The sequence below is a fragment of the Gossypium hirsutum genome, chromosome D05, assembly GCF_007990345.1.
Source record: "Gossypium hirsutum isolate 1008001.06 chromosome D05, Gossypium_hirsutum_v2.1, whole genome shotgun sequence".
Lineage (NCBI taxonomy): Eukaryota > Viridiplantae > Streptophyta > Magnoliopsida > Malvales > Malvaceae > Gossypium > Gossypium hirsutum.
Window position 1 is genome coordinate 21,935,428 of NC_053441.1, and position 15,873 is coordinate 21,951,300.

Genomic DNA, 15,873 nt, shown 5'->3' on the forward strand with positions numbered 1-15,873 from the left:
TGTACAAATATTGAAATTATTTAGTAAAAATAGGAAATTTTGGTCTTTTAGACACGCAATACGTTAAACGACAAAATCATAAAAATCTTATGTCATCGTCAACATTTTTCATTTGTCCCAAATCCAAACATCAAAATTCTTGGAACAAAAAAGATCCCAAAATCGAAGTTCAGTTTTATAGGGTTTCTCTTTAAAAAACAATGGTTGGCCATGAAGCTGTGGAGGTTGCCAAGACGGTTCTCGAAGTCGCCGACGTCGCTTGGACCGCCATGGAATGTTGCCACCACCTCCACCACCGTCACAACCCCGACGATGATTCTCCTGAAAATCATGACGCTTTCAAGCTCGAAAAAGAATTGGAAACCCTAAAATCCGAAAATCAACGTCTCAGGAATCTTCTGGAACAGAACCTCAAACTCCTCAACAATCTCTCTGAATCTCCTGCTTATTTAAAAGATTGTCCTCCTGACGTACATAAATTTCATAACCCTTTTTTTGTGTTTGATTTTCTTTTTCTTTTTAATTTCTGGACCTAATTATTTAATTAATTGCAGCTCTATGCTCGGTTGGTATCTACCGTGGAATCTAAAGACTTTTTGCTCCGACTCAAATCTCTTAACGGATCCAATACTAAAATCGAGTTTCCATTCAAGGAAGCTACAGGTTCTTATATTATTATTTGTATCAATTATTTGCACTTGCTGATATCATATATATCTTTTCCCTGAATGTAGGGAATGCATCAAGAAATTCTTAATCGAACTGATAAAGTATTACTGCATCAAGTTGGATTAATAACTGTGACAATAATGTTGATGCAAATTTTTCCTTTTCCTTCTATTTATTGTTAAGAATGTTGATTTTAATTGATTAGTTACCATGGTTTTTTTAATTTTGATTTTAAATTAGGGGATGATAAGCATTCTGCTGAAATTCTGATTAATGTTAACCAAAATGAACCAAGTTGGTGGGTATGGGTAACTGATGAAATGGTTCCGAGCAATGTTGAAGAGTGGAGTGGAATCGATGATGAGAATTATACTGTTATTAATGAGGAGCATGTTGTGGATGCGGTTGCTAACTTTATGGCCAGATGCATTTTGTCCAATCCTAAAGCTCAGGTTTTTAGCTGCCTGATCTGATTTTTATCCTTTTCAAGATATATATGACATGTAAAAACGGTTTTCTCATGCTTGTTTGTGTTCCTGGTATTTCAGGCTTTGACACCAGAAGAACTGCAGAAAAGTAAGTTTTCTACTTACTTCACCTGGCTTTATGCCTTTACTACCTAAATAAACTTATCTTTTTTCCTTGCAAAATGGTTATTGTACTGGATAAATGCTTCATGATAATTGACAGTAAAATCATGCAGTTTCATTCTTCTGAGAAAGAGTAAATTGCATTTAATTTTAGATGTGGCATACGATTTCAATTGTTGTTGACCTCAATATTTAGACCCTGAAAAATGGTTTTATGTTTATATGAGTTCATGGCCTGGCATTTGAAAACTTGCCAGAAAATTTGAGCACAGAACATTGCTATCCTTAGTTTAGGAAATCTAATTATATTTCTCGCCACTCTTCTCGTCAACTGAACGCTATATGAGATTACTTATTATCATGAGATTATGAGCAGCTCTGCTTAAATCATTGGGAGGCGTCAGCAAATTGGAGAAAGTTTTGGGCATTTGGCATGCTGGAAAGTTGTTCTATGCGTTGTCAACCTGGGGACTTGCACTGGTTGGGTGCGTTTTATTGTTCCTTTTATTATTGTTTCTTTCTTGTTCATAGTTTTTCAGTCTCTTTCCATTCTCTTGAGGTAAAGAGTCAGCTTGTTCTTCCTTGAGAGGACGGGTCTGTTGATTTAACTTTGTATACACCATTTTTTAGTATGATGAGATCCATACTGAAAATTTATGGAGCCTGTTTGATAATAAATGGTTCCCCCCACCGTTTTATGAAAACCAAAGAGGAATTATTATCCATTTAATCGGCCATTCCTTTTATACATTAGATTATGCGAACTCTTTTAGGTACTGTAGAACCTTTTTTGCTACATATCTTGTGAGCTAAATTCATACAATATATTGATGAAAGCATCATTTGAACAAACTTATAGCCTATTATACTACAACATAGCATTCAGTGTCGTATAATGTGCTAGGTTTTAGTCATGTTCCTATGTAATCTTTGGTCTAGTAAATTAACGGTTTAGTTTATCTTTTGACATTGACAGGTTATATAGAGCCCGTAGTGTGGTAAAAGTTGCTGCAATGGGCATCCACACGACCAGCAAAGTTGTAATGAGGGCTCTATGAATTTATTGCTCCAATATCAGATAAAAAGATAAGGTCTGTTTGAACTGTATTATTCTTTCAATTCTCGGTTGGTTTGTTTAAAATCCTTCTTGTTGCTGTAAAATGTACATGTTGTAAATATATTTGAAATACTCTTTTAATGAATCAATTGTATTGCTTCAGAATGATTGCTACTCATGTAAAATATTCACTTGTACCAGGAAGACTCGTGGAAAATATTTTTTAGAAAAAGAGTTACTTTATAACATGATTTTTAGATAAAACTTATGTCAGCATATTGAATATAATATCTTTATATATTCCAAACTTATTTCCTCTCTCACTTGTTCTTCCTCTTGATGTTAATTAATGTTAAAATGATGAGAGGAAAAGAAAAAGTGAGTCATGGGGCTGGTGCCAAACTTTCAATAGTCTCTGTTACCCAATCTCTAACCAATAATTTGGGACCAATAACATGATTAAGGCTAAACCGTTTGAAGACAAAGGCTCAATTGCAATTTAACAACTTAATAAGTTGTACTTTTTCGACCAATTTAAAAGATAAAAGCTTGGTAGTAAAAAGGTATTTACAAGAGGCATCTTCCTTATTATGGAGCGCCTCTATTGATAATTAATTCTTTTCGTAATTAGTTCACTTTTTTTGACATGTGTCATTTGACAATGTGTAGGTTTATACACTGACAAATGTCAACACCTTGAATATAAGATCTTTATATATTCTCTCTCATTCAAACAAACTTATTTCTTCTCTCATTTGTTTTTCTTCCTGTGTTAATTACTGCTAAGATGACGAAAGGGACAAAAAGAGTAATGAGGCTGGTACCAAACCTTGAACTGTCTCCACTATCCAATCTCTAATACTTCCAAGCCTATCACAGAGAAAAATTGACCCTTTTTTGAAAAGCTTAGGATCAATCGCTACTTCACAAACTTGCTTGCTCCATCTTGAGCATTTCCAAAAACTTTCCAGGTATGGTTTTCCATTGTAGGAAGACCCATAATGAAAGCAACATTCACCATTTCTTTTTCTTCTTTCTCGGTTCCTAAAACTGTAGTTTCAACACCACTGAATGTTTCTACAAATAACAAAGTATGCTTTGTGCTAACAGTTTGGTGGATGAACAGAGAAATAATAAAAATGAGGGCATGTCCTTTGTGGGTATCAAAATTTCATCTCCAATCTATCAAACTCTTCTGAAGGTTTACGGAGGAATCCATGGTCAGAGATGCAGAATCTCCGGCCTGCAATCACACATTTGTCACCTTCTTCGTCATAAGCACAACCCTAAATTCGTTTGACACGAGTTTGTGAGAAGATAAAATTTGTAAATGGTGGCTCAACCTCACATTTAATAATTTATGATGTACAAATTCCGCATATCAAATGGTTGCGCAAGGAGAAAGTTTTTGTTCTCTCAAGAAACAAAAATTGTTAAGCAAGAAAGACTTGCCCAAATTTAGTAGATTATAAAACTTCTGTAACGTCCTTAATTAACTTTATGTCTCAGGAGTCTTTCTCTTTTTGTCAGATGCCGAAGCCGCCTCAGATTGAGCTTGACCAAATACAGACCTGCACTTGCAAGTAAAAAATCAACTTTACATACATGGGTTAGAGGATGGTTAAAAAAATCCCAAAACACAAAAAGGATGTTTGGGTTTCACAGGAGGAGAAATTGATGAAGCTGATTCCAGACAACCAGCACTGCTGTCGGAGAAAAGTTCGAGAACTCACAGAATTTTTTGTTTTTTTGAGAACCAACTGAACTTTTAATTGTTTGATAGATAAGACTTTTGCATACATGAGGAGAAGAACATAAAAAATGGAATCCAACTTGCAGCTACAACAGCTTACCCGCAGGTGGAACATTTCTTGTGATGCTTGCAGAAAATTGACAAACATACAGAACATATGTAGCCCATGTCAATGGTGTTTTTATGGCAAAAACATCTGTAAATTTCAGAATTCAATCAATGCATTGCATAGTTTAAAGTTCAAGCGAAAAAAGCACGAGAATTGACATGTGATTAACTGCAGGCAATATAGAGGAATTTAAGACCTTAAGCAGTTATGCTAGCTCGAAGAACATATACCTTGACGAGAAAAGAAAATGAAAAAAATAAATCTAGAGCTCCCTCTTGTTGCAGTAATGCCAAAAAAATGTTAAAGCAAAGAAATTTTAAGTTTTTTGGCTAGCATTGTTGACAGTCCTTATCTTACCCTTTTCTTCAAAACAAGCATGATATCAGCTTTTCTTTTAGTTACCATATTGACTAACATAAAACATTACCAATGGCACAATGCATGTTTAAGAGGCATGAGAGGAAACATGTACATTCATACGAAATAAGGATGGCTTCAAATTTTAGCAACAAACAAGTAGTAAAACTTACGAGGCGCGAAAATCAACCCCAACAGGCTTAGGAAGATGTATGAAACTGCGAGAATGCAAATCAGTAGCAAAAATAGTCTGCATGGAAGGCCAATAACATGTTAGTACAATAATCTGCCTACACTTTCATCAACCAAATGCACTTCAAAGAAAATTTACAGAGAAAAAGAAACTTTTAACATCATACAAGGCCGCAAAGTACTGTTCTCATAAACAAGTACAGCATAAAACATACGTGCAAGAAATAAAGTTATGTACATCAGTCTGTACAGAGAACAGCAATTAGTGGCAATAAGCATAACATAAATTCAAAATTGCAGTCAAATTAGAATAAACAACATACCATGAGATACTGAAACAGCCCATCCAAATTTTGCGGTTTATGATGTACACCACCAGTTATGTAAGAAGCCTAAAACTCCGATGCATCAAACTGTATCAGTAGAGCTGAGAGAGGAAGACCAATGTTTGTTTGCAGCATAAGGTAATTCAGAAAGCATTACTAACGGTGCCATACCTGCTGCAGGAAGGCTGAATTTTGAGAACCTATGTAACAAGAATCTATAGGAACCTACAAGATGAAGCCAATTAATTACGACTCACAACATGAATACACATCTAAAGCAAGACAAATATGTTCTATACGTGCATTTGTGTTTGTTGTGTATATTCAGATTTACAGAGAGTGACAGAGATAAAAATTACTGCCATAAACTTAAAGAAATGAACAATGTCAAATTTCACCTACTAGCATAATGCAAATCATCCTAGTTGAAAACAAGATAGCAATAGTAAAATGACGAAAATAGTATTTCCACAAGTTTAAAACCAAGCACGAGCTGTCATCATAATGCCCTCCCTAAACAATTCAAACAGAGGCTACAAAAGGTAGAACTCAAGGAAAATTAACTTCCCAACTAATCATTTAAAGTTGTTCGTGTCATTATAAGCAAGAATACAAGACTAGATTGAATATAGTTGATATTGAGCTGCCAAACGTAAGAATCTAACAAAAAGAAAATTAGGCAGAAATATATTGAAACGATGAGAAAGAAATAATAGATGCAGCATCAAGTACCGAAGAGCGTTGGGCAGAGAATATCGCGTTCATGATTGCAACATATCTGAAAGAAAAATTATTTCTTTGAGCCTAAAGGCCAGAGGTTGAAAGCATAAACAACCAAAAAAAAAACAACTTACTGTTCAGGTCCATCTACTGATCCCTGCAAGCATAAGATCTGTATGCACATGTTAGTCAACTACTATGAAACATAGTAATAAAAACTAAACAAGTAAATACACAAAAACTACAGTGTTACAAAATTCGTTTCTAACCTATATACAGAGAAACTCTCGATTTTATTATCAGTTTGCATATAGCTTTTCCAAATTGTTTGAAGTTAAACCAATCTAATGTTATCGAGCACAACACCCACAATCATATATCCTTCTACAGTTAGAAAAATATCTTTGTCTCTTTATCATTGCTCAATAACTATGAAAATTAACAATGCACCCATGTCATATATAGCTTGGCCCACAGTTATTTTAGTAACAGTGGTCGATAATGCAAACAATATTTAAACAGCATTGTCCTGGCAGATGTCCTGGTCAGTTACCTTAATACAAGCATCACCTTTTGATCTCATCAGAAGTAAATTTTAAAAATGATGGTGCAGTAACAGGAGGAAGTGAAAAGTGGGTTTGCTACAAACATGAAAGTAAATAAAATGAAAGAAATGCAGCTCCTCATGGTATTATTAAGACACATGGTACCAAAGATGGCACTTTTGACTATACAAAAATAGATGAATTTTCAACAGCACTGGTACTTAACAAGATACATATGCAATTGATATGAACGTGTTCATGCAGTCTACAGTTGCTGAACACACACACAAACAAAGAAGACACAAAATTATAATAGTAAACATAATAAGCGTGTATCTGAATTATTTCAGAAATGTAGCAATAAACAAATAAAAACATATCCAATTTCATTCATCACATGAAAGAATTTCCCAACGAGCAGGGACTGCAGAATTGGTGTATAAAAATTTTCAGACGCAAATTATCAAGATCAGCAGATAAATCGAATAGCAATAAATTATTTAGAGACTCACTCGAGGATGTGGATGGAGGGCTCCTGAACGGAACACTCTCTGTATATCTGTTAAAATCTAATTAAATCAAACAATAAGTAAAGCACATATTGACAAAGTCCTGCAAAACGTACACTATGCCGTCACTCTCCATGCATTTCCATGCAACTGAATAATAATTGCATAAACATCACTCGGGTATTGAACAACCAAACCCTTTACATAGCTATATAACACTATTACCACTATAAACCCATTAATTTTCCAAAAGAACTAGGTTTACCATGAATAGAACCAAACATTTACATCAAAGAAGTAATGAAGCATTAAAACACCAGAAAGGATACAGCAAAGAGCCATTGACAATGACCCCGAGAAAAGGGAAGGCTTAATCTTTCCTTCAGGTTCCTCCTTGCTCAACTGCTCATCTGTAATAAGAAATTCCTCCAACTTCTGCAACAAACTGGAGCACATAACAGGCATTCTCCCATTCTCAAAACTCCGGTTCAAATCTGAAGACGAATCAAAGACATAGTCACAGGAATTATATCCAGTAGCAATAACCACGACTTGGTTTAGCTGATTCAGAGTCAATATCGCATTCAAAAACGCAAGAACCTAAACAAACACCAACATTACAGATCAATAAAATGCAAAAATCAATGAACCTTTTAACTTGGTTTGCTTTAATTTTTAGGGTTTTCTGATAGATAAGAGATTACATGGGAGAGAAACTGAGAGAAAGAGAGTGAGGAGGAGCTCCAGAAAAATGGGTTAGTGTCCAGCAAAACTACCACAAGGCTAACATCATCTGCAACCATAATTAACAACAATAGTTATAAAAGTATCAAAACAAAAGAAAACCCAAGAAGGAAATCAATCAATATTATGCGAGTACCAAGAAAGGTTTAAAGGAAGGGCAACCTGCATAGAGCTTGGAAGGAGCTGAAGCCATGGAGGAGGCAGCTTCTCCTACTTTTATTTATTGTTACTATCAAAAGATTGGGTTTTTTTTCTCTAATAATCAGCGAATGCAGCGAGTTGGATTCATGAGAAAAAGGGAACGACAGCTGACCTGACTGAAATTCTCTCCTTCAAGCTGTTGATTGTAAGCGTCGGGTCTGCATAAACTGCGAGATTTTGCATAAAATGGGCTGAAGAACAGAGGCCCCCATATTCTTACGCGACGGGATGGCTCAATGCAGCCCATTTGCTTTTTCACTAGTTCTAATTCTTTTTTCGGGTCCCCCCCCCTCCCCGGGTCTGCATTTTAATTAAATTAATGCAATATAATTAAAAAAAATTGAGACTGTTAAAAGATTTTATTCATGATGACTGAAAGGAGGAGTTGAAGATGGAATTTTAGTTTTTCAATCTGAAAGCTTTTAAAGCTTTCTCTTTCAACACAAAATCTGATAACTTGCAAGTTAGAATTGAAATTTTATTTATTTAAGATGGAGAGAAGCAAGTCCTAAAAGTGAGCAGTAATCAGAAACTATTGTAAACCCAAAACTGGAATCTTTACCATCTGTCCTGTCTGAAAATGAGCTTGTTTGCATAATAAGATTTTAAGATGTTCAAAATTATTGTACCATGTTCGATTTTGCATTCAACCTCCACCTGTTTAACCAGTGCCACACTTTTCTTCATGTTGACTCAGAACCAAAAGATGCTTTTAAGACATTAAAACAAACGTCTAGAATGAGTGATCTGATTTCACAAACTGACCAATTGCTTTCCAAGTGGCAGATGCAAGTAAGTGATGATAGTATTTTTTTTTTCCTTTTACGCTTACCTTTTGCGTACGCTTGTTATCTACGATGCAAATTAGCCACTTGTGCAGGACTACTTGGAGCTGTTAATGATCCCTTCTGCGGATTTAGTTGCAGTCACTTGGTGTGATGAGCAACTGCATATGGTCACCACAGTTTCTAACCATGTATTTCGCTTATATGCTAAAGAAATTGATGCTATAGGATCAAATTTGGGTTTTGAGCGTAGGGTGGATTTTAGCCAGGAGATGCTGGCTCCCCTCAACTAGTACAATGCCACTCAGTAGAGTGCTCGGACATGGTGCTAGAACAAGCAGCACTTCAGTTGATGGAAGAGGGTTGGATATGAGCACATCAAAATGTGAGCTACCAGTGAAAAGGTACGGGCTTGTTATTTCCTTTGAAGCGACACTTGGATGTGTATTACTTGCATATTAGTTGAGCATTCTTGACATTGGCAGATCAAAGATCAAATTTGATGTTTATTATCTATCGATTACAACTTCTGTTTCGGGTCACTAGGATGGATAAAGTAGTTCCTTGGATAAGTAGAGTGTCTACAAAATGTATGACCTAGGCATTTTATCTAAATATGGTTTGTCTGAAACAGATTTTGGTTCAGTCATCCCGTTAAGAGATTTAAATTTTCATTATTGGCACTGCCTTTTTACTTTACCTAAATTAGTTTTGGCATTTGCAGTAGAGGGATGTGAAGTCCTGTCTTTTCAACATCATTAGCTCCATCATACTTGGCACTAAAGGGTTCTTCATTTCATGAATATTTGTCTTCATTGAAATGCATTTCAAGATCAGAAACCTCCCGCTTATTGGCAGACATGGACTCGACAAAAAGACGGAGGTAAACAAACTTTTAAATAAAATTACTTTCATTATTCATGACCCATCACAGCCCTTGCTGTAGTTCTTGTTTTGTTATACAGGAGACGAGGTGCTCGGCATTACTTGAGTACCAGGGCAGTTATATTATCCCCTGAAGATGTTTCATTGTTGGATCAATATAACTTTACTGGCAAGTTATCATCCAACGTTTGATGCTAGTTTCAGAAAACTATAATCCAGGAAAACCCCAACAAAAGTAGACATGGAGTGATGGGAGGATGGTGTGGAAAAGTAGAAAGAAAATAAATTTGGAGTTTGCATGTTTAGAAAGAAAAGTGAGAGAAGAAAAAAAAAATAAGAGGGGTGACCATTCTCATATTACTGCGTAAAAACCAATCGAAATGAAATGATAAGAGGAGAGAAACATATGTTAGTTCAAATTATGCATTTTTCACTTCTTTTATTTTCTTTCCTTTCACTTTTCAACACTATCAAATAATGGAGGGAAAGAATATTGTTTTCTCTTTCTATTTTTCCATCTTTCCTGCTAAACACCACAACTATGGAAAAAAAATTTAAATTTTCATCCTTCTAATTTTCCACCTCTTCAATTGTTGATCTTTCCAATTTTCTTTCCTACGTACCAAGCAAAGCGACTCAACTCATGTAGCTAACAAGGGTGATTTGCTCACTTTACTTCATATATTATTTCCGTAAGCCAAAGGAGTTCATACGAATCTTCATCTTCTTCTTGTTCTCCCTATCTGGTTGTATCTCTTGGCTCACTTAGCAAGGCTTGTAAACCTGAGGTCATGTACGCAGCAAACCTCGATGTTTTTAAACAAAAAACGACCCCAAAAAAATTGTCATTTCTTGTGTTTCTGGTCCAATCCAAACCGGTTCCATCTTTGCTGGTTACTTGCCTTTTTCAAGGGACCAATACGAGCGGGTACAAGTGGAAGCACTGGTTATCCAAGGGCCCCTAGTTGGCGACAGTAATGAGCCTCAAGAAGCGGGTGTTTCCAAGTACACTTTTTTCCATCATTCATTAAGATCTTCCTAACCGTCTGGGGACCTTCTGCATCCACGAGTTTGTGTAGCAATGCATCAATATTGCAGGTTGCTTAACCATACAAATGGTGTCGGTAGCTAGCTTATGACCACTAAATGGCAAAACAATTTATGCCTTTTGGCTTCATCTAGTTACTATTAACTCAATTTTTATATATAGTACATGATCCCAGACCCAGAATTTTAACTAAATTTGTTTATGCAAAAATAATTTAGCTTCAGTTCTAGTCTTTTACTGCTAACTGGTTTTTTCTCCGTTTTCTCTTCATTATTGAGATGTAAAATGTACAACTTTGTCTCCTCTTCTTTTTTCTGATTGGATAAACAAAATTTGGTTTTTTCTTTATTTTCCTTCTGTAAAAATGGGTTAATTTGGGGTTCTTAATTTTCAACTTCAGATGGAAACATGTTAAGGGTCAGTTTGCTTGTGAGAAGCATTTTTGGGACAAAAGGTACTTTTAATATAAAGACATTACAAGTTACTTATGAATTTTTCAAAAGTGCTTTTGGGACAAAAATCAATATGTAAACCAAGTAGTCTGATTTGGATCTTAAGATTATAGTACTTCAAACATCACAATTTCTATACTTGCTTCTTCAGTTGCTACTATGTAACTAAACCCAACTCAAGTTATAAGAACTTCGAATTCGAGTCCGACTTTGATATCTAAAACTCAGTTCAAATTTGAGTAAATTTCATTCGAGATAAAAACAAACTTGAAAGCACTCGGTTAGACTTTATGACATACTAAAAAATGAACTTAACTCTCATACTTCAATTTTTTATTATTTCAGCCTAACTTGAGTTCAAAAATGAAAATTTTCAATACATAACTAAAAAAATAAAATCTCGATTAAGCTTGCAGCTTGTTCAAATCAAATGTCAAAATACTTGAATCCAACTCAATCAATACTCGAACTTGAGTCAACAATGGTCGAGCTGAACTTGAGTGACTTACAAACTAGTATCGGGAAACAGAGAGTCTGAGCAGCAAAATGGAGAAAATTTCCATTGATTTCATGTACTACATATTTGAGGCACTCTAACAAATAAAGAGATGTAAGAAAATAAATTTCTGTATCTGAGAGACAACAAAATATGTTAAAAACTTCCCCAACTGAGTAAATCTAACGTAGAACCGCACAAGGTGATAAAATCAACCTTTCCAAATCATGCCATTTCTTTGTATCATCCAAGAACCCCCATGCATAACAACCTAAATTAGATCTTGTCATCTAACTTATCATTATTATTTACAAGGGGTAGTAGTTGTTCCATCCTGTTCCTAGGTGTCCGGGGTGTTCGTGGCGTTCCAGGCGGCTGTTGAGAAAGCAAGTGTCGGACGTACCCGTAAAATGTACATCCCACAAGTGTGATACCACAGCCAACAGCATTTAGACCCGAAATCGGGTTTTTGAATATCATCCATGAAATCAACACAGCAACTGCTACCTGCATCAGAAAAGCGTTTAAGCACCAGAAATCTGCTACAATTTACCACAAAATTTTCAAGACTCTGCGGAATCCGAAAAATACATTCATCTAAATAATCAAATCTACGGTAATGTAAACAACTTAAGCCTAGAACACCACAATCAATGACAGCAATTATAATAGTAAAATGAGTCAGAATATGATAAGAATCCCTCTTCACTAGATAAATCTCACCTTAAGGTTCCCAGCAACATTAAATGTTACAGCTGTAGTTGAGTGAATCACGTAAAAGATGGAGAAGTTAAGACAGAAAGCCAGCACTCCAGAGCTGAAAATAATGATGAGAGCTGGCCAGGGAGAAGGGTGTGTCTCAAACCATTCCATAATGCCATTACCTTCTAGTAACATTGCTGGTACTCCCAAGATCAAGGTTGCAAAAGGTGCCATGTAGTAGACAGTGTTTATGCTATAAGAGCATGCACCAAAAATATAAAGTGAACCAAGATCAGAGAACGTGTGAATTAATATGTTGGACCAAAACAGTTCTCCACAAGTAACACATGATAACTCTTAAATATATAAATAAATAAAAACAAAGAGCTTTGCTCAAGAAAAAGAATAAGCAAGTCTCTATGTGGTATTACTGAAATCACATTCGTCCACATAGGCTAGGAATGTGATTAACTCTTAAAACGCTACAGCAGTAATATCAAAGCTTTCAGGCTAAAAATGGAAGGAATTTATCTCAGCTTTTATTCTGAAAAAGTTTTGATCACAAGTTTCTAAGTTACGATGCATGCATGTCAATTACTTAGCTTAACAGAATAGTTTGCTTAACAGAATAGTTTGTGAAGCACTACTTGATAGTTATGAAATAATGGCAGTAATTGTTGTTCAACTAAATATTTCCTTGTTAATAGTTCAATCCAGGGACACAGAGTGTCGTGTCAACCAGAAGTTTGCCAGTCAAAAGTTATCTTCCTCGAAGTAAAAATCTATGCTAATGGAGATTGTGAAGCCAAGGAAATGGCACTCATTCAATTTGTTAGCGAAACAATATAAACTACATGAAAAAAAAAAGAATCGTCATACAAAAATGCAGAGGAAAAGATGACTGACAAGTGTAACAAAATTATATGCTAGCTGCAAAAGACACAACACTAAGTTAAGTGTAGAATTAACTAAATTTTTGCATCAAGAATATTCCATGGCCGTCATAAGCTAATTAATACTTTGAGCATGAGCTTAGCTTCAAATCCATTTGTCTTATATTTTAACCTTTTCCAATTTGTCAAAGATGGCCTTGAGAACAAATGACAACAGTACCTATCAAACTTGTATCCATGCAGCAGTGATTCAGCAAGGATAGTCTTTGTAGAAGTAGCTAAACATCCAAATAAGGCAGCACAAAAACCAAACATATTAAAACTAAGCTCTGTAATAGATGTGAGAAGAATTCCTCCGACAATAGGAATCAAAGAGGCCCAAATTCGCCAATCAAAGTACTTCCTCCAAACTAGCCACTGCAAAATAACTATCATGAACATACAAGATTAGATGTGATGACGGCACGCATTCAAGACTTATACCAAGATAATGCGCATAAAAGTTATGATTAAGCTTATAATTTCTAAATCTCACCTGTTGTAGCAGGAGTGAATGACTTTATAGTCTGCATAAAAGAAACTGGGATGTAGCGCAAACTGACATTTCCCAATACTATGTTGACGCAGAATACAAAAGACATGGGAAATATCCTTTTCCAGCGATCTTCAGGATCAACCACTATTAGAGGTTTAAGCTTTAGCACTTTGATTACCATATATGCTCCAAATGATGAAGTTATGAAGTGAACGCATGATACTGATAGAGGGAACTTGAAATCCAATTTCTGGAATTATAAAAATATTTTAAAAAGAATTAAGAAAAGAAAAACAACATCAACATTGTCATATTCCAGAACTTTGTCAATAAGTGTCAAAATCAACCAATTGCAATCTAAGGTACCATTATCCCATCTAACAATTGAATGATCATTGAATGATTATACTTTCTTATGTCCACTACGAAAAAAAGATCAAAGGAAAACATTTAGAGAAAAATAAATTCATGTCAGGTTTTTCGTTCAGCTGAAGAACAGGCGAAAGGATTCGGTTCCCACTTATGCCGATATTAAAGTTGCAGACTATCTCAATGCTCAGCATTAAATCAGGGAAGCAGAAGAGATAGAAGGTGTTTTAAGCACCTCAAATGCTTCCAAAGATTCCATTAAACCGTCCAAAAAATTTAGGCTAATTCATTAAGCTGGAAAATGCACTTATCAAGCCAAAAACTTCAAGGTTTGAGTTTAACCCCGTAACATGCTAAACAGTAAACCCTACTCTTCTCCCCTCTCATCAAACATTTATCATATAAATAAAATAAACATTATAATACCAATATATGAAGAATCATATGTATACCTAAAATTTATTTATTATAATCCTAGATCTGTAGCTTATGAACGCAGATAAAAGCTTAAAGCGGCAGCCACATTACTATAACATGAAAATTAAAAATGACAGCATAACCATGATTCTTGAATCTTTCTTCTAAGATGCATAATTTAAGTCCATAATCAGGCCGGAAGTCTAGATTTCAAAATTAAATTAAATACTAATAAACACGAAAAGAACCTAATACTGTTAATAATACATAATTTACAAACTAAACTGTACCAGTTAAAATCTTGCAACCCCTTTAAATTATATTTTTAATAATATGTAGTGTTTAATAAATTTTATTGTGCTTAGTTATACTTATACCCCACATCACAACTTCGGTTTTTAATATATAATTCTCGAAAAGGCAAGTTGTACTCTAGCAAAGCATTAACAAGAATCAATCAAGAAACTAGAGCAAACTGAATCGAAGCAGAGAACAAAAGGCATCAAAAGTATATATAACACAACAAAAGAGAATCACATGAACATCAAATAATTAGATCAAATATAAGAAAAATTAAGATAAAACTGGAAGTGTGAAGATCGATAAAACAAAATTTTAAAGAAAAAGGAACCTGAAAGATCCATTTGTTAATGATAATGACGGTAACATTAAAACCCCACCACTGGACAATTGCGAGAAGAGATCTGCAAACACTCCACTGACATAATCTCCCTTCCTCCATTTCTCTCCCCTCCCTCTCCTTCTCCCAACAATTTCCCACGCACAAAAAAAAAACACAGATCACCAAATTCAAAACCAAGAACCAAAAACCCACCTTCAAATTTTTCGTTTATAGAGCATTGAATAAAAAAAAGGGTAGCTAAGATGTAAATAAAGAAAGAGAGAGAGAAAGACAAAAACAAAAAGAGAAACTTAACGAAAATGTGAGAGAGGGTGTAACGGTGGAAGCAGGCTTTTCTTCCCTTGTGAATTACCCCCTCTCTCCCTCCCTCATTTCTCTCCCTCTAATATTATGGGTTGAATTTTAATTTTTCCCAATCGATCTATTTTTGTTTCATTTTTACTATGTTTATTTATTTTACTTTTTGCTCCTAGGAAATGGGGATGATTTAAGCCGTCGATTGGATAAACTATAATTTAGATTTGTTATATTGACTTCAATTTCTACCGTCAGGTATTGTCTAACCGTAGACCTGATCTCACTTGGGAGAAACCTCATACTACCTTCTTTTTCCTTTTTTCTGCCCTTGGGGAATTTCTCATCTGTAAAATGTAATAAAGTGGGAGATAATTACGGGTAAACTTTTCTCTTTGCGAATATTTATTTACTCTTTTTTTAGCTTTCAAAAAATTATTTTTTTTAAGGATGGGAATAATTATTTACCGGTTATTTTATTACTAGCTACTATAAATATAAATATATTATTTTTGAATAGGATTTTATTTTTCAAGAATTTGAATAAATTCTCATAATATTCTATCGAAAATTTAAATGTTT

The 15,873-nt window shown here is 34.8% G+C and overlaps 3 protein-coding genes across 4 annotated transcripts; 1 reads left to right on the plus strand and 2 right to left on the minus strand.

Annotated features, from left to right (window-relative positions):
* The first annotated feature begins 83 nt into the window (after window positions 1-83).
* Window positions 84-2,548, plus strand: LOC107905008 (uncharacterized). The gene is made up of 6 exons (XM_016831550.2): window positions 84-470; window positions 555-663; window positions 910-1,121; window positions 1,218-1,245; window positions 1,636-1,744; window positions 2,236-2,548. Exons 1-6 carry the CDS (start codon window positions 201-203, stop codon window positions 2,315-2,317), a joined length of 810 nt encoding a protein of 269 aa, XP_016687039.1. The 5' UTR covers window positions 84-200; the 3' UTR covers window positions 2,318-2,548.
* A 1,091-nt stretch (window positions 2,549-3,639) lies between these two features.
* On the minus strand, window positions 3,640-7,994 carry LOC107905007 (general transcription and DNA repair factor IIH subunit TFB4). Of its 2 annotated transcripts, none has more exons than XM_016831549.2 (11): window positions 7,734-7,994; window positions 7,532-7,620; window positions 7,157-7,427; window positions 6,831-6,877; window positions 5,908-5,945; window positions 5,786-5,831; window positions 5,225-5,278; window positions 5,051-5,119; window positions 4,709-4,785; window positions 4,170-4,265; window positions 3,640-3,887 (listed from the first exon to the last, which is right to left on the minus strand). In XM_016831549.2, exons 1-11 carry the CDS (start codon window positions 7,762-7,764, stop codon window positions 3,815-3,817), a joined length of 891 nt encoding a protein of 296 aa, XP_016687038.1. In that variant the 5' UTR covers window positions 7,765-7,994; the 3' UTR covers window positions 3,640-3,814. The 2 variants fall into 2 exon arrangements, with proteins under 2 accessions (XP_016687038.1, XP_040950247.1); XM_041094313.1 differs by having other exon boundaries at window positions 5,908-5,930; window positions 7,734-7,950.
* Window positions 7,995-11,327: 3,333 nt separating this feature from the next.
* LOC107905010 (UDP-galactose transporter 1) lies at window positions 11,328-15,504 on the minus strand. The gene is made up of 5 exons (XM_016831551.2): window positions 14,986-15,504; window positions 13,569-13,818; window positions 13,254-13,461; window positions 12,162-12,393; window positions 11,328-11,945 (listed from the first exon to the last, which is right to left on the minus strand). Exons 1-5 carry the CDS (start codon window positions 15,094-15,096, stop codon window positions 11,715-11,717), a joined length of 1,032 nt encoding a protein of 343 aa, XP_016687040.1. The 5' UTR covers window positions 15,097-15,504; the 3' UTR covers window positions 11,328-11,714.
* Window positions 15,505-15,873: the final 369 nt, after the last annotated feature.